The following is a 21,446-nucleotide window of genomic DNA, read 5'->3' as shown; positions in this document are numbered from 1 at the left end:
AATGCCTTTGATAAGCGGCATCAAGTAGACTCCATATATACCGACTTCTCGAAGGCATTCGATAAGGTGAATCACCCTTTGTTGATCAGGAAACTTGCACGTTATGGAGTTCACGGTTCACTCTTACGTTGGATTAATTCATACATCTCCAATCGTAGTCTAATGGTAGCTGTCAAGGGTTATTTGTCGGGTCCAATAGCAGTTACATCTGGCGTGCCACAGGGCTCAATTCTAGGCCCATTACTCTTCATAATTTTTATAAACGATTTGGTTGATGCTATTGACAGCAATTGCTTACTATACGCAGATGATTTAAAATTGTTTCGATCCATTTCTAATTACAGTGATTGTAATACATTACAATCCGATATTGATAAAGTACATGAATGGTGTCTTTTAAACTCCATGTACCTAAATATTAATAAATGTTTTGTTATATCATTTTGCACGAAAGAACCAAAATTTAGATTTAACTACAACATCAATTGCCAAAATTTGGAACGTAAGAACGTAGCTAGGGACTTGGGAGTAATGTTTGATTATCAGCTTTCCTTCCGTACTCATTTTAGCCAAATCATGAACAAAAGCAATAGACTTAATGGTTTTATCCTTCGTATATCAAAAGAGTTTCGAAATCCAAATACTGCAAATTACCTATACACAGCCATAGTGCGTCCATTGGTAGAATATGGTTCTATAATTTGGTCACCATATTATAAGGTTCACCAGGATAATATTGAGAGAATCCAAAAGCGATATTTAACTGCTGTTTGTCGCAGATATAGACTTTGTAGAGAATTAGATTGTTACGATGCTAAGTTACATTACTTTAAAACGTCTTCCTTGATATGTCGCAGGCAAAGAAATGAGCTTATATTTTTATATAAAATCATAAATTCCGATATTGATTGCCCTGAACTCTTAATGCAAATAAATTTTAATACCAATCACCGTTCTCGCCATGCTCCAACATTTTTTGTTCCGTTTTTCCGAAACAGGATCTCCTTCAACAATCCGCTCTCGGTCATGTGTAGATCGTATAATAAAGCTAATATTAATGGATTAGATATTTTTAGCCAGAGTATCAAGCAATTCCGAAATTTTTTAATTATGTTGTTCCCCTAGAGTCTATTTTATTTTATTTTATTTTTGTATCCTTTTCCTCACTTTCTATAAAAACCATTGATTTGTGATAACTTTCTGAGCTACTTCGTTGTTTTTGTTTTAATGTCTTGTTGTTTGAGTTCATGTTCTGTTAATGACTCATTTTACATGATCATGCTGTGTACACTAAAGTTGGACATTTTACTTGTTCATTATATATACATTTCCTAAGGATAATAATGCAATTCTGTAATCTGTCTGTATGTGTACCTTAATAAATAAATAAAAATAAATTAGTTTCGTAGGAAATTCTGTCCCTCTCACTTTAAAAAGTACAAGAAGAAAGCGTAAACTCCACGAAAAACTCTAATAAGTTTAAAAGAGAAATATGCGCCTATTTGTGCAATTTGGGCAACCTCTTAAACTATGTAAATCGCTTTCATAATTTATTTCCCTGCTCAAGTGTCACATTATCTTAATATACCCCAACGGGAACATATTCCCAGGGAACAGTTAGTAAATAATAATGAAAAATACAATTTTCTAGAAATTCCGAAACGAATTTTGAGATAAAAGAATTGGATCCTCTCCACGACCTTTTTAATATTTAATTGATTCGTCCAAAATGAGGTTACCGTCTGAATTTAGATAGAGTTTTACATTCCGCGAAGTTGCGGCGACATTTTACCTCTGTTTACTCGAAATATAACGTAAATGACTTGAGAGTTTTCAAAATAGTTCATAATTTTTATTTACTCTTATATCGAATATAAAGTCGATTATAAGAAAAACTTTTATTATTTTTCAAACTATTAGTAGTAGTAGTTCAAAATGAGTGAAGGGGTCATCTATAATTTTTATTTAATTTGAAGGAAGTGAATCCTCTGGGTCAAATATACTTATTTAATAATATCATATAAAAGACATATGATAATAATAACATAATTAATATTGCCTTAATGTTATGCGATTAGAAAGAGATTCATACAAATTTTATTAATAATAATTATCCGAAAATACGTGGAATACTCGTTAAAAGTTCCCTGGAATTCCAATAATTATTCCCTAATGGTAAATACGATCCAGGTTGATAAGGGCTAGACCACACCCGACGCAAAAATTACAATAATCAAATTGAATAAGAATTATTTATTTGAAAATGGAATACAACTAAAAAACATTTCTTTTTTTAAATTTGATCCCTTAAGCTTCTACAGGTATGCATGCATTATGTAAAAAGCATTCTCTGCAAGTCAACCTTTTCAAAAATGGCAAACAGTTCATGTGTTATTTTATTTTTGTACACAAATCAAATTGTCTTAAAAAAATATTTTTTTACTGCTAAACTAATAATTAGAAAATCACATACTCGTATAGTGATAGTTAAGTATTGATCTCTTTACCTACATATGTAAAATGTATGTAATTACATGCAATTCTTAAAAGTAAGAATAAATAATCTGTTTAGACTTAGTAAATACAAAATAGGTTCATTCTCAAGAAATTAATTATTCCACAAAGCGGATCAAAAAGGATTGAGGGGTACGTTCTGAACATAATAGAAAGTAGTTTTTCACTGACATCCGCCAATTCCGTCGAGTGTGGTTAGACCCTAACTCGTAGTCTGAGTAATTAACGTCAAGTGGGCGATTCTGAACGTTCGCTATACGAACTAGGCATTTAAGGATAATTTTGTAGACGTCGGCCATGTTTAGACGGCGTCAGGAATTTATTAGGTAATTTGTTATAGAGGAATTAGATTTTATTTTATTTTTTCTACAAAAAAATAAAATGCTTTTTATGCTAATGAAAAGAACTATTTTTAATCCATATTTTTTTTTTTTGGGTTTTTAAATTGTCAAATACTTTTTATGACTATTTAAAAAAATATTTAATACCTATTCTTGTTTTGCGATATAATTTTAATATTTGAAGGTAACATTTAGGTATTTTATTAAGGATAAAATAACTAAATTAACCATAGTATTTGGAATAATTTGATTTCTATCTAGAAAATGAAGTTATATATAAAATAATTTTATATTAAAGTAAATATATTATTTATCGAAATAGCATCATCATTTATCTATCAGATGCTATCATATTTATGTTATTCTTTATTTAATACCCTTTTGATGTAAGTAGGTACCTAATAGATATAAGTTTTTACTAACACGTGTCATAATTATAATGAGAAACTGACATTTCAATCAACCTCCGTAGAAATGTCAGTCACAGTTACATATAGTTTGAAATAGGTCAGCATTAGATCAAAGGATTATTGGAATACCAGAGAAATCTGAATACTTTTTTATAAGGTGGGGGGGTAAACATTCAATTTTTTTTCTTAATCTTTACTACTCTTTGATACCTAACAAAGAAATCATGTGCCATTTTTACATATGGAACATTCGGTAAAGAGTTTTTACGAAAATTCACAATGAACCGATTAATGTAGGACCGCGACTAGATGAACTGTTCTTCAGCGTTTTTAGTTAGGCGAAGAATTCATTCAAATTCAAATTCAAAATTTTAATTCATTATTATAGAATACTTCATAACGCTTAATAATTGTCAAATCTTTTGTTTTCACAACATTGGTTGACGTAAAATAAATTACTAATGATTCGTAGAACGGAGGACTAACCGTGTAGTGGTGCACATTAAAATCGGAGTTGAGAAATTCTAAATAGAATTCGGAGCTCCTGTATATTAAGATATTATATATTTATACTTACTAACAAATTATTCGGCAACTTTTAAGTTAAACTTTGGCAAATCCCTGAATAATAATGTTTGTTAACATTATCAAGATAGCTGCAAAGTTTGTGTTACTATAATAGTGTGCCAAAGTTTAGATTAAACTTAGAATAATCAAAACTTTGAAATTAGATTAAATTTTTTAAATAATAAAAATTAACTTTATTCAATTTACTTAACTAAACTGAAGAATAAAGTGATAGTGTTTACATGTAAGAGTTATTAAAATGTGTAAATTTATACATAGTATATTCTTTTTTACATTTCTGTAATCTGCATTATTTTATTCATCATATTATTCTAATAAACTGAAACTTAGGGTTAATACTAAGTAAAATAACAGATTATTTTCAAATTGAATTCTAAGACAATATGCATTTTTCTTTCTTTCATTTTAATAAATTTAAATATACAGACTAATGAATAAACTAGCTGATAAGCACTCACTTTACTAAATTATATTTTCTTCTATAACCCTTATAACAAAAAAAAATATCTCTTATAAATAAGCACTATCTCAGTAGAATTTTTGTCCTACATAAAAATAAAACCTTTAGAATCTAACATAGAGTAACAAACTAACAGAAAGGTTGTTATTAGCACTCAAGGAGGCCCCAAATTTCTGCCACGGCGCGGGCTTAAATCCCGCCTCCTCCAGTTCAAGTCAAACCGAGGGTATGTCTATACTAACACGCGATTGGTCAGATCATACGCAGAATTTAGAACTCTTATTTACTTCAAACTTTTTGAAAATGTTCTGTTTTTGAAATTTATGATGATTTTTTTTTTAGCTTTGGAGCACTTTTTTTTTAAAACTCTTATTATCGTTATTACGATGTCTTTTCCCTTTCATATTATTTCTGTAGAATTATGTTTTTTTTTTAGTAGCGGCTCTAATACTTCTTACACGTTCGGTTTGCCTAATAATTTACAGCGCAGGAAACATATAAAGTAGTACAATGTTTATTCACTTTTCTTTTATACCACACATTTATTCGTATCCTCCAAGATATATGTCACAGCGATCAGGAGGGATTCAGTCAGTCCCAAAAGATTACTTACCGTAACGTTTCCGACACTGCACGTATTTTCTAAGGGAGTATTTTAAAAGTAATTCATGAATTAATTTTCTTAAGTAACGAAACGTTTTCAATATTTTTTGTTCTTAACTTTTTTACAATTCTAATTTCAATCCAAATGTGTTAGTTAAATGGGTACATACATACATATGGTCACTTCTATATTCCTTGTGGGGTAGACAGAGCCAACAGTCTTGAAAAGACTGATAGGCCACGTTCAGATACTTGGCTAAATGACAGAATTGAGATTCAAATAGTGACAGGTTGCTAGCCCATCGCCTAAAAAGAATCCCAAGTTTGAAAGCCTATCCCTTAGTTGCCTTTAACGACATCCATGGGAACGAGATGGAGTGGTCCTATTATATGCTTTTTTTTAATAAACATGATTATGTATTACTAAACTACTGATATGTCTAAATGCTTAACTTGTCGCAAAAGAGCCAAGGAAAAAAGATTGATGATTGATCGATTTTGATTATTGAAAATGATTTGATTAATTGGTGACATTAGTAAAAATCTTTTTATTTGATTAATCAATTATTTTTAATTTAAAAAATCACTTAACATATGTCAACCAGACAATAATTTAACTTAATATTCAATTTTGACCAACATTTATCCTACAATACATTGTTAAAGTTCAGATCAAAATATTGAATGTAGATAATAATGCTGATTTAGATTTTTTTTATCCTTTGATCCTGTATCGTTCGAACATCAAAGAACTCTTCTATAAATTATGGTCAGACCCTCTTCAAATGCGTAAGGAATGTGTCTCATCTCACCATCTCTTGTCAAATTCCTCGCGTTTTATGAGCGCTAAATAAATAATTCTTTCGTCTTGTCATACTTACTTTATACGTAGTTTTGTTGAGCGGTGTCACTCCAAAAGTTCAAGGTAAATAAATGACCAAGAATTTCATTAATATGAGGAGAAGAAATAAGTTATTAATATTATGAATAAGTAAAGTTTGTAACTTTGTTTTAAAGAAACCTTTAGAAATAATGAACTGATCATTAAAATAATTTACCTTTAGAAAGGTAAATTATCCCGCCGCCCGCGACTTTGTCCGCTCGGAAACTTATCAATCCCGCGGGAACTCCGTTATAAAAATATGCCTATGTGTAATTCTGGGTCTTCATCTACCTCCATACAAATTTTATCGTAATCAGTTCAGAAGTTTTTGCGTGAAAGAGTAACAAACATCCATACTAACATACTCACAAACTTTCGCATTTATAATATTAGTAGGATGTGATTTCTGACAAGAAAGTCGAAAATCTTTTTTAAATTGACCTATGTCTATTAACTGCAAAATAAACTTTTACATTCAACTTTAAAAAACAAATCTGTTTCATATTTTTTGTATCTTAACATAAAAATCGGAGTCGAAAGTTCCGACGAAACTGCTTAAAGGGACATGTCTGTAAGTTATTGCCTCTATTTAGGGGTTAAAGGCTATTTAGACTACGATATAGCCCATGGAAGACTCGTAAAATCGTGATCTGGTCAAAGCTGAGGTCAATGTGCATAAAATACATTTTGTTGTCAACAATTTTTAACCACAAATAAAAAAAATATACCAAATATTATAAATCCACATTTTTATAAGGTTTATTGGATAAAGGTGCGTTAGTATTGCGAAGACACACTTATACTCGTATTCACATTAAAATATATTTCTTGTATATATATAATCAGGATCTCGGAAACGGCTCCAACGATTTTCATGAAAGTTACAGATTAGGGGCTTTTCGGCTCAAGGAATCGATTTATCCTAGGTTCGAGAAAAGCTCGGTTCCCAAGATATATAAACATTTTAAAAACCGCGTCTTAAGAAACTATATCAGCGCCATCTCTGGTAGACCGAGCAAAGCTCGGTCATGACATGTCATGTCGTGGCATGTCATGGCGATCCTGAAACGAGTAGATTAGGCAATCACACAAATATATTCCCATCTGAACTAACTCATCCAGTTACTTGAACGTGCAGGATTCCTCATAATGTCGCTCTCATAAGAACATATTCAATCATGATGTATCAATTTAGAATAGTCATTGGTTTGGCTGTGGTAGGTTTCGAACACGAGCACCTTGAAATGGGTAATGGGATTATAATTGCTCCTCAACCGACCAAAAGTCAGTTATATTACTATCAGAAATAATAGCCGCTATAAAAACTAAACTTGAGACCGTATGAAACAGTTGACCGCTACGCCACAGAGTTCGGCGAAAGTTTTATTAGAACGAAGTCCCTAAGGAACCTCTTGGGAACAAAACGAATTGCACAATAATTACCGGGTATTGAAACTAAAGGGATGTTTCCACTGTAGGCCGTATATTTTCTTCAATCTTTTTTCTTCTTAGCTTGTATGCTGATATAGTGGCGAAGAACAGTATGTTTTAGCTGCTACTCTTCCCTTCTTGCATAGATTATATAAATCAATCTTTTCCACTAACATCCATGGCTCTGAGGTGACATCTCTACGCAACAAATCACAACAGCCAATCACGCGACGCTATCAGCCAATAACAGCGAAGAGTCTTAATCACGCAAGTAAAGATTTTACGGATTAGAGCATAAATACAACTTCTCGACTCGACATCGTCAGAGCCGCGTTTCCCCAGGCATAACATCTAGCCTGACGGAAGATCTTCCCCTTGGTGGCAGTCGAATCGAACCATCGCTCCTGCTACAACTCTACCAACCGCCCAGTTATCGTCTCCAAAAAATGGGAGGACTGCGCTGTTCTTGCGTTTGCGTTCTCCAACAACGAGCCTTGTCTTGATTCCCTACAAAATCTCTTTAGTGTCTATAACTTAATGAGTCCAGCAATATATGACCTATGGATATTATGGCTAACTCTGTGTACCTCGTAAACGATAAAAGACATGACAAATCAGAAAAGAGTTATTTATACATGACTGAGGTACATCACACTTTTAGTCACCTAATACCTTAACCATTCCACCACCGTTCTTCACATTTTTCTCGTTTTCTATGCCTATGGTATGATAGGCTTAAGAGATAGCTTTGATAACTCGCCTTGTTTGGTGTAGGGGATGTTGCGCAGGCATCTTCTGAGCCATGTGTTCATCACGCTTTTTAGTCGGACATCTTAACCATTCGACCACCGTTCTTAACTTTCTTCCCGTAACTTACGTTCTACGGAATCTCCCCTTAAGAGGTCACTCGGAATGTCTATCACGTCCTCACCGACCCACCTCGCACGCTCCACATTATTGCATTGCTCTCGTAATTGAGGATGAAGTGTTAAAGCATTTCTATATTACTGCACGGAACTACCAATTGTATCTTGTACTGGTTTGAGCAAAAAAGGAACTGCGAGATATTTCTTTGGTACCATCTAAAGTGATAACCACTAGCCTCATAGCCAAATGATTTATACGCCCTGTCAATAATTTCGCAGAACTGTGCTACAAATTTCGTAGCGTTGCTACGGATCTCGTAGGACTATATTATGATTTTCGTAGCGCTGTCATATTTTTCATAGGAGTTTCTTAGCGACTTCTACTTTCTATCATAATACCATTACCCTTTTTCATACAAAATCATAAGAGTCAGGTTTCATGAACAAAAACTCTCAGAAATACAGTAAAAAGTAAGCACAGTACAGGGACGTAAGTTAATGTTCTCAAAACTGCCAGCCATATGTTACCAGACGTTGCAGTTGCGCAGTTTAAATGTACCATTCAGACAAAGCAAATAGTTCTGCACAAGACTGTATTACTAAGAAAACGGGACGAAAATAGTCGTACTTATTTTTGTGAATTGTAAACATTCTTTTGTTTATTTAAAAAATATATCTGTTTTTATAGACACGATCCATTCAATGTTCAAAAGTAATATAAAGAAAGAATGTGAATTCGTCTCTTGCTTGATCTCTTGAATTAATTTCCTCCTCGAATCAATCAATAACCCATAGGAAATATATTAAAGCAGAATGGCGTTTGGATTTTCGCCACAAAGACCCAAAGGCGCTTGAAAAAATATCCCCAACGCAACTTAAATTTGAACATGCAAGTAAAATTACTGATGGTGTTAAAATATAACTTATAACTTTTTTTTTCAAAATATTTTCATTATTTCAATTCTATTGTCTTTTCAATTCTTCCAAGAAATTACGCACAATTTTTATTTCTTCTTTAAAGTGAATAATGGTTATGACTTAGATATAACATGAGTTTTATTGGTGTTTGTAACATTTGTCATTTTAACACAGCTATAAATACGTAGTTACTGTAGCATAATTTTGGTCAGTTTGTTGCTTCAGTAGAACTACTTTGGGAATTTTTAAAAATATATATTGTAATATATGGGAATCTTCAAATTTGCAGAAAACCTCATTATGCGATAATTTGACTGGCAGTTAAGTCAATATGAAAATTCCTTCAGAGGCATTATGTGTTTTAATTACGTCATTCCTCTTATCTTCATTACCGGTTTAATATCTCATAAATTGAGTTCTGTGGGTTGTGAGATATTTGATTGTGTCCCATAGATACTCCTTGTTTATCTGTGGGACACAATCAAATCCAATGCTCGATTAATTTTGTCCTTCCGGGCTTTGGCGGGATTACTGAATTTTAAAATTAGAATTTTATTTATGGTTTGTGTTGATGAAGGCATGTTCTAAATTCGGATACAATGAGATAGGACAATATGAACGTATATTTAAAAAACATCCTTTTTTAATGGAAAGAATAGAAGCGGCATATTGACATTTTCCTTAATCTTCTTTATTTAGTCGATATCATTAATTTTTAACATAATAAATTTCTAAATATTTTATTAATCTTTCTTTAATATTAGAAAACTAATTCAATTATTATTTTTATTTAAAATAATATCACATGATCTGACCAATCGCAATTCTACTAAAAAGATAAAACCATTCAACACTTTTATATACTTAGTTCACCTGTTTTCTTTCCACAAGTACACTAGCACGAAGTGTTTCTTTTGCTCGACAGTAAAGTGATTTCTCTCGCGAGATAAACTATCAAACATTTTGTCGGAGGAAAACAGCCAGTGTGGAGTGTAATAACATAAAAATATGACGAAAATGGCGGCGGCAGAAATTTGGAGGCTGTTCGCTCGGCGAGTGACAAAGTTTTTTTTTTGTATTTTTCGATGACAATAAAGCCTTGTGCTCAATGAGAGAAATATCCCGCGACACTTCCTCGAGACGGTGAATCGAGTTGAGCGACATCAAAAGTCTTGTGCCAGTTCGATACATTCTCAAGTTCCCAGTACACAAAAGACGTACAACAAAGTAAACTGAATTGATGAGTATTTTTCTTTATATTGTGCATGAGATGAGAATGTATCTCATCGCATCTGTCTGGTATTTTACAAAGTTGCCTTACATAAGGACCATAACACTGTGTAGGTGTACTGGGCGTGATATGGTCCTTCTTGAATATAGCCTCACTTTGTCAATTCATTGTTCAAAATTACTCTCCTTTCAATGGAATTTCGTAGAACCACTTTGCTATTGTGTCGCTCTCGTCTATCTATCGTTTTTGCGGTTTTGTCTTTCGATATTTCTCTCCTAGTGAGTAACGGGCTTAATGTGAATAGTCCTTTATCATGAAACTGTGTTTTTATTTCTTCTCTTTATTTATTACTCATCGATACCGTCGCGAAGTTTATGAAAGTTTTCGAACAGCCTTCAGTGTTTGAAACCGCCATTTGGTAACATCGCTTTTTCTGTATGCTTTTGGGGTATTTCGTAATGTTTATAGCAACTGTTCGAAAACTTTGCACAATCATTTTAACTTTAATTTGGCCATTGCTATTTTTATATTTTAACCCCTGACTCATACAGAAATTTCAAAAAATTATATTTCCAATTATGCTATTTGCACTTTATATGTTTTATTGGTTGAGGGTTGAAATATAATACAAATTTATTTTGCAGAAGTATTATTTAATTATATGTTAATTTGCCAATCATTAATAATCTAATATGTAATGAAACAAAATAAAACAAGTTTATCATAGATTAAAAAAAAATCAACGATTAATTTTCAGCACTATTTTATTTTTTAGAAAAAGTCTACAATCTTTGATTCTAATCATAGACAAAATCATATTTTTTCGACAGGTACGTGTTCACTATAGTGAGCTATCTGATTGGCGTGTTCATATTCGCCACTATAGTCGGGCAGGTTGGCAATGTTATCACAAACAGGAATGCCAACCGTTTGGAGTTCGAAAGACTTCTGGATGGCGCCAAAACGTACATGCGACATCACAAGGTATAATAAATTAAAGCAATTTCGTACCTTATTTTGTATTCATCTCAATTATAATAGAAAGTAAGTGTGCTTTTTTAAATATGAAATGTAATGTTTAGACGAAAATTTCAAGATAATTTTTCCCATCTTAAACTTGCTATGTAAATGATTTATCTAAGGTGGTTTTAATTCCATATCCATAATTCTTTATCTTGTGTTCTTGTATCAAACCTTGATTTTCTTAGGTGCCAGGTGGGATGAAGCGGCGCGTACTCCGATGGTACGACTACTCGTGGTCCCGAGGGAGGATCCAGGGAGGGGGGGACATCAATACCGCCCTGGGCCTCCTCCCTGATAAACTGAAGACTGAACTAGCCCTGCACGTGAACCTGAGTGTGCTGAAAAAGGTTATTATTTATTAAGACTGGGGGAAAAACTAATATGCTTTTTTTAAGGATATTTTTATTACCTTGACCAATAAACCGGACGTCAAAGTCATGTTCACTACCTACCGTAAGTTTCCTAGTTCTACACTTTCCATCTATTAACTTTTCTTTTAACCCCGATTGCATTTGCATTATGATTTAATCTCAATCCCCAAAGACCTTTGCGTCATTATCAATACTTGACGTTTATCAATATGAGGCCTAGGTGCTACGTTTTCATAGCAAACACTAAACTTTATTTTTTACCCTGTGTGGCAGAAAAGTAAGTGATGTAGGCAAAATCCTTCAATTGTAATTAGGTTTTAATCAGGCATTTAGCAAATAGGATTTTGTCAACCTTTGTTAAATAATATCAATAATAATAATATTATTAATATAGGTGACGATATTCCAAGAATGTCAACCAGAGTTCCTTCATGACCTCGTGCTCAAAATGAAGGCCTATATTTTTACACCTGGCGATTCAATATGCAGGAAAGGTACGATTAATTTGATAAATTCAACCTATTATTAAACCTTTATAATAATATGTTAAGTAAGCTTAAAAGCAGTTGCTGATATGCTGAGAAGAAGAAGAATGTGTTATAACCATATAAATATTTTATTACTCAATTTTAGGTGAAGTAGCAAGAGAAATGTTCATTATAGCTGACGGCATCCTCGAGGTCATATCAGAAACCGGCCGAGTCCTGACCACCATGAAAGCAGGGGACTTCTTTGGAGAAATAGGGATACTTAATTTGGACGGATTAAACAAGTTAGTTATGATTGATTTTACTTAAAAATTTTGCTATCTAATGTTAATATAAAGGATATAAATATGTCCTCAGTATAGCACAAAGTTAATATCTACAAGCTGTTTGTAAATTTTATCCTAGATACAAATTTAGGAAAAAGTGAGTACAGCAATCTTTGCACCGGCGACTGGTTTCTTATTATTAGTATAGATATGTATCATGTACTTACATATAGTTCTAACCTTGGAGATGAGCCTCTGTGAGCATCGTCTTAGGGATTTAATCTTGCATATAGCCGACAGCTAACGTTTGAAAAACAAAGACAGTCTTACAAAAACCACATACAAATCTGTAGGTATGTGAAAAATCAATGCTTAATTATTTTTCTATAGACGCACAGCAGATGTCCGCTCGGTTGGTTATTCGGAGCTATTCTCCTTGTCCCGGGAAGACGTGCTGGCCGCCATGAAGGACTACCCAGAAGCCCAGGAGATCCTGCAGACCCTGGGCAGGAAGCGGCTGCAGGAAGCCAAGAATATGTCCAGGCAAAAAGTTAAAGGTGATTGAACAATTTATTTGATAACTTTTTCTGTTTTTTTTCCGAAATTTTGAGGGCTTTTATCGTGTTCACATGTCAGCCCATTTGATGACTACTATGAACAATGAAATTACTTTGGCTAACACTTCAGTGAAACTAAAAAGATATCAAAAAGATTCATTTCATTTAATTTTTAGTTTCACTATTCACATTTCAATTTCCCACTTCAAAAATTTTCACACTTGTTCAAATTTCACACCTGATTTCTTAACTGTGTACTAAATGTATGCTGTTCTCTTGTTGTAGCATTAAAGCTCAATGAAATCTTATAAACTTTTATAGAATATAAAGCAGATATTTTGTTATTTACTTATTCTAGGGATATTTTTTCAGGGGAAGTTAGTCCAGACAAAATGGGTGAAGATAGCACTTCAAAGAGGATCGTCCATAAACTGAGAAGTGATGTCAAGGTGAGATTTACATCTAAGTATTAATCAACAAGCCTAAGCAAGGAGCGCTGCGTTCATTCTCGAATTCACATCAAGTGATAATGTTCTTGCGCCTTTTCCACATGAAAACCCTTTATTAAGAGAGTGCATACATACATAGATATGGTGGATAGAATTGAGATTCAAATAGTGACAAGTTGCTAGCCCATCGCCTAAAAGAGAATCCCAAGTTTGTAAGCCTATCCCTTAGTCGTCTGTTAGTTTAAGAGAGTGCTTTAACTGAAACGGTTGTTAAAATTAAGCGTCAAAGTCCCTCAAAGAACGGGCTCATCAATCGGTCAACATAGAGAATACAAAATGTGAAATAATATCGTTCAAATGTTATTAAAAATGATCAATTTCAGGGTATCCGCAACGCAATCCGTAGCAGATCAAGAGCCGGGCGTCGTTCTGGCGAATCCCTTGAGCTGCAAGCCTTAGCTGGTGCCGAACGAGCGGCCACAGACGGAAAGGTTCTGAGGAGGATGCCAAGGGTCGAGAGCGATGATTCACATACACATGCCCATGAGGTAAGTGTATAGGAACATTTATCTAGAGCAGCTTTTACCGTGATCCTATATTGGTTAGGTTCTCTACAAATGTTGAGGAGGCCAGACGACAGTTGTTTCGTGTAAACATGGTTGATTGATTTACTCAATCCAGGATCATAGTCAAAAGGCGTATCCTGGACTCCTCTCCAGAGAATTTAGAATGTATCCGGAATAAACGCCAGGAGAAGAAGAAGCAGATGTAAGCCCATGAGGTTAGTTGATTTTGTCAAAACTATTCTGTATGTAGGTTGTACGTACCTTTGTTTCTAATAAAATACTTGTACCTTCTAACATTTGTCCTAGTTGTGTTCCTCCCTAAGAAGGAGCTATAAACAAGACTCAGGATTGGAAGTATTTTGGGCGAGTCTCGCCTGTATTTAAATCAGAAACCTGATTCAGCTTTCGCTTTTCAGGACAACAACGGTGAAACTACGTCAGGTGAAAAATGCATATCACCAATTGGTGCTGGTCTTCCTTTGCTAACACGACTGAAGATGCTTAAAGAAAAACAGGTAAAACAAATATAGCTTTTAAGTGTGCGTTATATTCTAGTTTGATCAAATTGATAAAATAACATTCTGGTTTTAGGATCGTGAAGAAAAAGTTGCAAAACAGAGGCATTCCTCATCACCTGTCTCTTTGAATCAACCCACACCATCGACCAGTTCCGCTCCAGATGGTGAACCGGAAGTAGTAGGAGCTGGCCTCCCTCTTATTCAAAGACTATTGCTACTCAAAGCCAAAGAAGAAAGAGAAAAGAACCAACTCACTCCAACAACAAGCAACCAACCATCTAGTTCCGATACAATAAGTCCAAGTTCAATTAAAAGTCCTTTAAGTCCAACAATAAAAACTTTAAGTCCGATAAGAAAAGGTTCAGAATCTAGCTCCCCAGGAAAACTACAGAGTCCTACAACAAAAACATCGAGAAAAAATTCCTCGGGTTCAAGTGACGGCACTTCACGGCCAAAAGTCAGTTTTAGAGATAAAATACTACAAGTTCAAAGTGATGGTACTGCGGTTTGTCAGCCACTCAACAAAGACGTGAGTGAAAAGCCAGCGGCTGTAGTAGAACCTACGCCAAAAACAGAAAGTAATTTAATATCCATACCCCATTCGGTAGTTAGCAAAATAAAGTCACCAGCAAAATCAGTTGGTTCTACATTCAGAGACAAGTTAAAATTATTACAAGGCGGTCAAAAAGAATCTGATAATTCACAAGAAAAAAATAAATCTTCGTCATTAGATAAAGCACCCGTTGAAATCACTCCTGTACAAAGTACAGAAACAAAAGAAGAAGCAAAACCAAAGAAGCCTTGGTCTAAATTAAAGAAAGCCGCGATATTAGGAGAGTCTAAAAGCCAAAGTAAATCTAGTGTAGAAGAGAAAAAAGATAGTGAGATTAAAGATGAAAGTAAGGCAGAAGCGGTTGTAAATATAAGTGTTACTACGGCGGAGCTTGTTAAAATAGACAATAATAATCTTCAAATTTGTAGTGATAATGTTAAGCAAGATAAACCTAAGATTTGCTTAACAGGCCCTTTGGAACCCGTCCAAGAAAAATCTTTAGATTTATTAACTCTATCGCCAAAGAGAAGTTTCAAAACTGTTGAACCAAAGGTAATAAGTTCTGGGACACTTTTACCAAAAGTTAAAAAATATAAGTCCATCGATGACTTGTCACCAGAATATGGCGGATTACCCTTTGTAAAAAAATTAAAGATATTAAATGAGCGCCAAAAACTGGCTGAATTAGAAAAGGTTGTCAAAATTCGTAGTTCAAGTCTAGATTGTACGAGTTCTTCTGAAGATTTACTCGCCGACACTCTGACCAGAAGTCATTCTGAAGGTAGTACAATGGACAAAAGAAAATATAAGAGAAAATCAATAGACTCTGTGAGTAGTCATGGATCAAACGAAACGCTTGAAAGAAAAACGCTTAAATCGATATTAAAGAAACTTTCGGAGGACGTTACTCCATCCGAAAGTCCCGAAAGAAATAACGAAATAAGAAGATTGATCCGAGCACCTACTTTAGAAGGATATGCTGCGAGGCATTCTAAGTTTGCTAAAAGTGTAACCTTTCATCGTCACACCCTACCTTCACCTCCAGGCAGTGCGCCAGCCGACGCCAGACCTGGAATATTTCAAATGCCTGATCCAGCTGCAGAACTTACAATATCTACACAAACTACTTTAGAAACAGAAGAAACAGTTTGTACACCAAACCAAATAGCTAGAAATGCTAATGAAACTGTAGTTACATCACAAGAATTAAACATAAGAGCTGAATACGAATTACAAAATTCAGATCAATTATATGATTTCAAAACATTGAGACCGGAGGAAATAAAAGTGCCTTCAGAGAAACCAAAATTAACGCTAATATCAGCGGTAGCAAATCAAAGAAAACTATTGCGAGGTAAATGACTTTAAAATTGTAATTTACTGATTCACCTTTTAAAGGCATGTTCAAATTAAAATTATTTGCAGGTTCCCTTGAAGAACAAGAATATTTCGGAGAAGTTCTATTAGGTATTAAGCAAGTCATACAAGGCCATTTACATGATGTCCAAGGAAAATTCCAAGAAAGGTAAACATCTTCAGCTTTTTTAAAGTATATCTTTATTGGTGTTACAGTAATAATATCACTTCATATAAAATTTACTTTTTTCAGATTCAACAGCTTAGAAAACGAAGTAAGAAAACGAGATGAAATAATATCGCAACTCCAAAAACGCATTCAGGAACTTGAAAGACTTGGTCTTCCAGGAGTACCTAATCAAGTAGCTGAATCAGAACAAGTACCTAACGAGGAAAATGTGGCAAGTCAACCTTTGAAAAATGGTAGTTCGGGCAGTGAAGACCTTTCTGGTGCTGAAGAAGGTTTTATGGTATAAGATTTTCCTTTTTTTATCTCCGCAATCATTACCTTTAGTAGCATATTCTCGTTTTAATTGTAAGCTACCTACGTAAGCAAAAACAGAATTCCTTAAGCATCTTCTAGAAAGTTTACTCCTTTAAAATATACTTCATGGTTGCAGAGGGGTGATTCACTGGACACTGTTTTCGCCACATCACCTCCAACTGTTAGTGTCGATGATGAAGAAAAAGAAAAACCTGAGGAACCTGAAACTGAAGTAGATCCAACTACGTTATCAACAGAGGAACTCACAGAAGAAAAACTTACTGAAATCACTGAATTAGAACTGGGGAAGTTGTCTTATTCAGAATTGCAGAGTTTAGCTGAATCTCTATCGAGTAGAATGGATAAAACGTCTTCGAATAAGGAAGAGTGGACGGCGAGCAAATCGAAGAGGTTGGATCTGAATTTGGATGGAAAAGCCGGGACATATTCGAGAAAGCGAGCAGCCAAGCTGAGGCAGAGGAAGTCGTGGGAAGATCAAAGTGACCAGGAGAGCATGGAGATGCATGATCTGACTCGGTATGAAAAGATACATAACATATTGAGCTTCTGTGACATAGATTGTGTTTTATCAAGCTTAATGGTGCCAGTGAAAATGATAAGGCCATTGTAATTTGTGATCTAAAAAATGAACTTTCATTTTTATTTAAATACCCATTTATTGCGATTTGTTTGGTAACTTTTAGTTAGAAAATTTGGTCGTACATCATCGTTTTGAAAAGACGATGAAATACTAATACGAAACGCTTTACAGGCCAATGTCCCCACAAATGACGGCTGAAGATCGTTCCCTGCTGAGTCCCGAGCAATCGTCACTGGGAGCAACACGCCGCGGGATCCATCCCTTCCATTTCTTTGGGTCCCATCTGGATACCACCAAGTCGAAGATCAAAAAAACTTTGTCGGTGGACACCGGGATGCATCACACTGGACGGAACGAGAGAAGTTTGTACTTTTTCTATTTAAGAAACAATTAGGGCTGATTAAACAAAAATTCCTTGTAGGTTCGCGACTTAAAGGTACGAGTGTTCAAATATAAATTGTTTCAAAATTTGTTGCGTATTTTTAATACTTTGATAGAGATGTTTTTTTCGAGATTTCGAGGAGATACGTTTTGAATAATCAATCAGATATCGTTATATCCACATCTCCTCTCCGCTTAGCTTCGGTGGTCATGGACCTTCTCTCGTTTCAGGACCTGAGCGCCATAGCCGGCAGCATCGCAAGTTCAGTTTAGGCTCGATCTTCGGCTACAAAAGCGGGGCCACTGCCCACAAGCCTAGCTGTAACGAAGTCATCTTGGACATCGGCAGTGATTATAGTTGGAGCGATACGTGAGTTTTCTTAATGCAGTTTTAGTGTCTTTAACTGTAACTCAAATATACGATTCATCATTATTTCTGCATGGGTAGTTACTAATTAACTGATTGTAAATCGGGAATTCACTAAAGTACCCTCTTCTTGTATTTATTTCCACATGCCCCCTTCACTATACTTCGGAGCTAAAGTCCGCTTTCCGACATTTATCTGTCCACTTTGACCTACTTCGGGCGCTTCCAGTAGAATGTTTGGCGAATTCATATTACGATTCTTAAAGTTCTCTCGGTTAAGAATGTTCATCATTAATGATTATTTCTTACAGGACATCAACATCATCTAGCAGCGATTCCGAGTCAATCCCGCGCACGCCCATGTTTGAGGAGTTTGTGGAGAACACCAGGAGAGTTCGCGCCGGAAGTTCCAGTCACGATAGCTTGTCTCCTATCAGAGGTAATTTAGTATTATATTTTTTTTTTACGTTAGGTTTGGAGCTCCAAATTAAGTGACAGGATAAGAAACAACAAATGCTGAGATGTGAATGAAGATGACAGGAATATAGAAAGGAATGCTTAGTTTGGTCATATAGAGCGGATAAGTATATAAAACCATGTTTACTTAGTCGATGAACAAGGAGAGTGTGAACACGTATACTCTTACACAAAGTGATAAGAGCCTTAGTTTTTATAATCGTAGACCGAACAGTGGTATTCTCGACTGGGAATACGCGGCAATAGGAAATTGATTTAATTATATAAATGACGTGAAGACTCAACGGGGCATTACAGTAGCTGGGTACATTACACTAATTTAATTCCTCACAGCAAGTGGAGGAGATTGGGAAGTGATGATGTTAGCCGATGAGCTGGAGAAGAGGGAACGAGAGAAAGAAAGAGAAGAAGCGAGACGGCACCACTACCCAACCACGCTGAGAGATTTGGAAGAGGTAATGTCTATAATTGTCAAAACACCATATATATTCGTATAAACATTTCCCATAAAGGCTAATGAAAATTACGTGATTATTTATTTTCATTATGATCTTCCTGACTTTTATCCCTTTCTTTCCTAATTCTCTTGCCTGAATAACCGATCCAGGAATGGAAAATAAAGTAACTCCTGTAATGAATACCAGCGGGACCCAGTTTATTCGCTCGGCTTGGGTCACGATTTTTTCAATATATAAAATTGCTTTGTCGTTATTATTTATTTCATCACGATCAAGCAAAAGGACTCTGCACCGGTCCATCTTCAAAGAAGAAGATGCGATACTGGAATCCACACTCATAAAAACGAATGTTTGTGCGGGAATTTTTGAGTGTTAGTCGATGAAACTACCTACTCAGAAGTAAAATCTTTTATTGTTTTTTTCTTTTTTTTAAACTAAGTACTCAAATCGATTCCTAACTCCAGGAATCTGACACTCCCCAGCGCGACGACAGCCCCGACGAGTACTCCAACATGGAGGACTCTAACTCCTCATCCACGACACAGCTTCTCTCGCAGTCTATCAGCGACCCCTCACAAAGGTCCTTGGAGACCTCCTTCACGGAGGGAAGGTCTGGGAGGGAGTCGAGGCAGCAACGAGGTGGATCTTTGGTGGAAGCGGTGAGTTTTCGACTGTTACGCGCCTTTTAGTTCATTGGTCATGTTTTTGTGCCTGGATCTAAGAACATTCATTCTGAATATATACATACATACATATCATCACGTCTATGTCCCTTACTGGGTAGACAGAGCCAACAGTCTTGAAAAGACCGAAAGGCCACGCTCAGCTGTTTGGCTTTTTGATAGAATTGAGATTCAAATTGTGACAGGCTGCTAGCCCATCGCCTAAAAGAAGAATCCCAAGTTTTTAAACCAGTCCCAAGTTTATAGTCGCCTTTTACGACATCCGTGGGGAAGAGATGGAGTAGTCCTATTCTTTTTTCTATTGTTTCCGGGAACCACACGGCACTCATTCTGAATCTCTCGATAAAAATATGGTTCGTTGGTGGAAACGGTGTGTATTCAACTCACACTATCATGTATTTTTTACTATCCAATTTGAATTAGCTTTCCCTTGCAAAGGTTGCAGAGGTCAGACAGGAGTGGCTTCGACTAAAAACGTGACTACCATAATTAAGGATTATGATCAAGGCACACCACGGGCAAAAGATGAGTTGAGTTGAAAATTATGACCAGTTGTGACTTATTCGTTTAATTTATTCGATCCCCTTTTCAGGTAAGACCCGATTCGTCCCTTCGCCAATCAAGAGGTCTGATACTACGGGCAGCAAGTCTGGACCGAGAGACCACACCCACCACCTCCCAAACCAGGAGATTTGGCTCCCTCAAGAGTTCCAGTACAGATTCCCACAAGAGACTCTGATCCGTTTCGCTAAGCGGGCCTCTGAGGTCAAAAAAATATGATCCAAATTTGCTTAAAATCAAAAGACCTCGAGGATCCGATGATGCTAAAGGTCATTTCGCCAAAGAAAATAAAGATAGGACTAAATCGGGTAAACCTGATAATGAGAATGAGAGAAATAATGTGATAGATGTAGCTCAATGTATCGAAGCGAATGATGCAAATACAGATGATAGCGATAGAATAAGAAATGTAAGAGAGAATGACCAAGCGCTTAGCGGTCAATTATTGGTGGTTATTATGTTGTTCTATGAAAACTACGACTATTTGATACTTCTGTTCCTAGATTAAGAATGCGATATTGATATGAGAGATTTTTTTTACCTATTTCTTAGTCTTGTAGTTTCTATTAAAGAACGTTGAAAACGAAGTGATAGCGTCCTAGTATAATTTTATTGTAGTTAGAATTTTATTTATTTAATATTCTTGAAATTATGGCACAAAGCAAATTATGGAAATGATATTAGAATTAATTCACCGAATTGAAGTATTTGTACAATTAAAATTGAAGATACAATCATTACCAAAGTACTAAATCAACACACATCACTAGATTGATGAGACTACAATCTTTATCAGTAAATCTACATATAATAAGTACATAACATAAAACGCAAAGGTGTCTGATTGACCGATCATCCACGCACAGCCCAAACTACTGATCGGGCTGAAATTTGGCATGCAGATATGTATTAACTACGACGTAGGCTCCCGGTAAGAAAGGAATTCCCAAAATTCCCGCGGGAACGGAAATGAGCGATCCATCAGCCAACATAACTTAAGTCTAAACCGCTGAACATATTATATTTCGCTTAAATTTGGCAT

The 21,446-nt window shown here is 35.1% G+C and overlaps 1 protein-coding gene across 1 annotated transcript in view; it reads left to right on the top strand.

Annotated features, from left to right (window-relative positions):
* LOC106137067 (uncharacterized) overlaps positions 1-20,582 on the top strand; it is a 108,413-nt gene extending 87,831 nt beyond the window's left edge. Inside the window, exons 11-29 of the mRNA XM_060950842.1 lie at positions 4,465-4,539; positions 11,076-11,229; positions 11,454-11,615; positions 12,034-12,133; positions 12,273-12,411; positions 12,784-12,950; positions 13,323-13,399; positions 13,783-13,947; positions 14,382-14,480; positions 14,557-16,390; positions 16,462-16,561; positions 16,646-16,862; positions 17,013-17,413; positions 17,649-17,839; positions 18,090-18,228; positions 18,537-18,664; positions 19,036-19,157; positions 19,625-19,819; positions 20,436-20,582. Coding sequence (XP_060806825.1) covers positions 4,465-4,539; positions 11,076-11,229; positions 11,454-11,615; positions 12,034-12,133; positions 12,273-12,411; positions 12,784-12,950; positions 13,323-13,399; positions 13,783-13,947; positions 14,382-14,480; positions 14,557-16,390; positions 16,462-16,561; positions 16,646-16,862; positions 17,013-17,413; positions 17,649-17,839; positions 18,090-18,228; positions 18,537-18,664; positions 19,036-19,157; positions 19,625-19,819; positions 20,436-20,582 — 4,612 coding nt within the window. The remainder of the gene's footprint in view (positions 1-4,464; positions 4,540-11,075; positions 11,230-11,453; positions 11,616-12,033; positions 12,134-12,272; positions 12,412-12,783; positions 12,951-13,322; positions 13,400-13,782; positions 13,948-14,381; positions 14,481-14,556; positions 16,391-16,461; positions 16,562-16,645; positions 16,863-17,012; positions 17,414-17,648; positions 17,840-18,089; positions 18,229-18,536; positions 18,665-19,035; positions 19,158-19,624; positions 19,820-20,435) is intronic.
* The last annotated feature ends 864 nt before the right edge of the window (positions 20,583-21,446 follow it).

This window comes from Amyelois transitella, chromosome 22 (assembly GCF_032362555.1).
Source record: "Amyelois transitella isolate CPQ chromosome 22, ilAmyTran1.1, whole genome shotgun sequence".
In the NCBI taxonomy this organism is placed as follows: domain Eukaryota; kingdom Metazoa; phylum Arthropoda; class Insecta; order Lepidoptera; family Pyralidae; genus Amyelois; species Amyelois transitella.
This window is presented reverse-complemented; position numbering and strand designations above follow the sequence as displayed.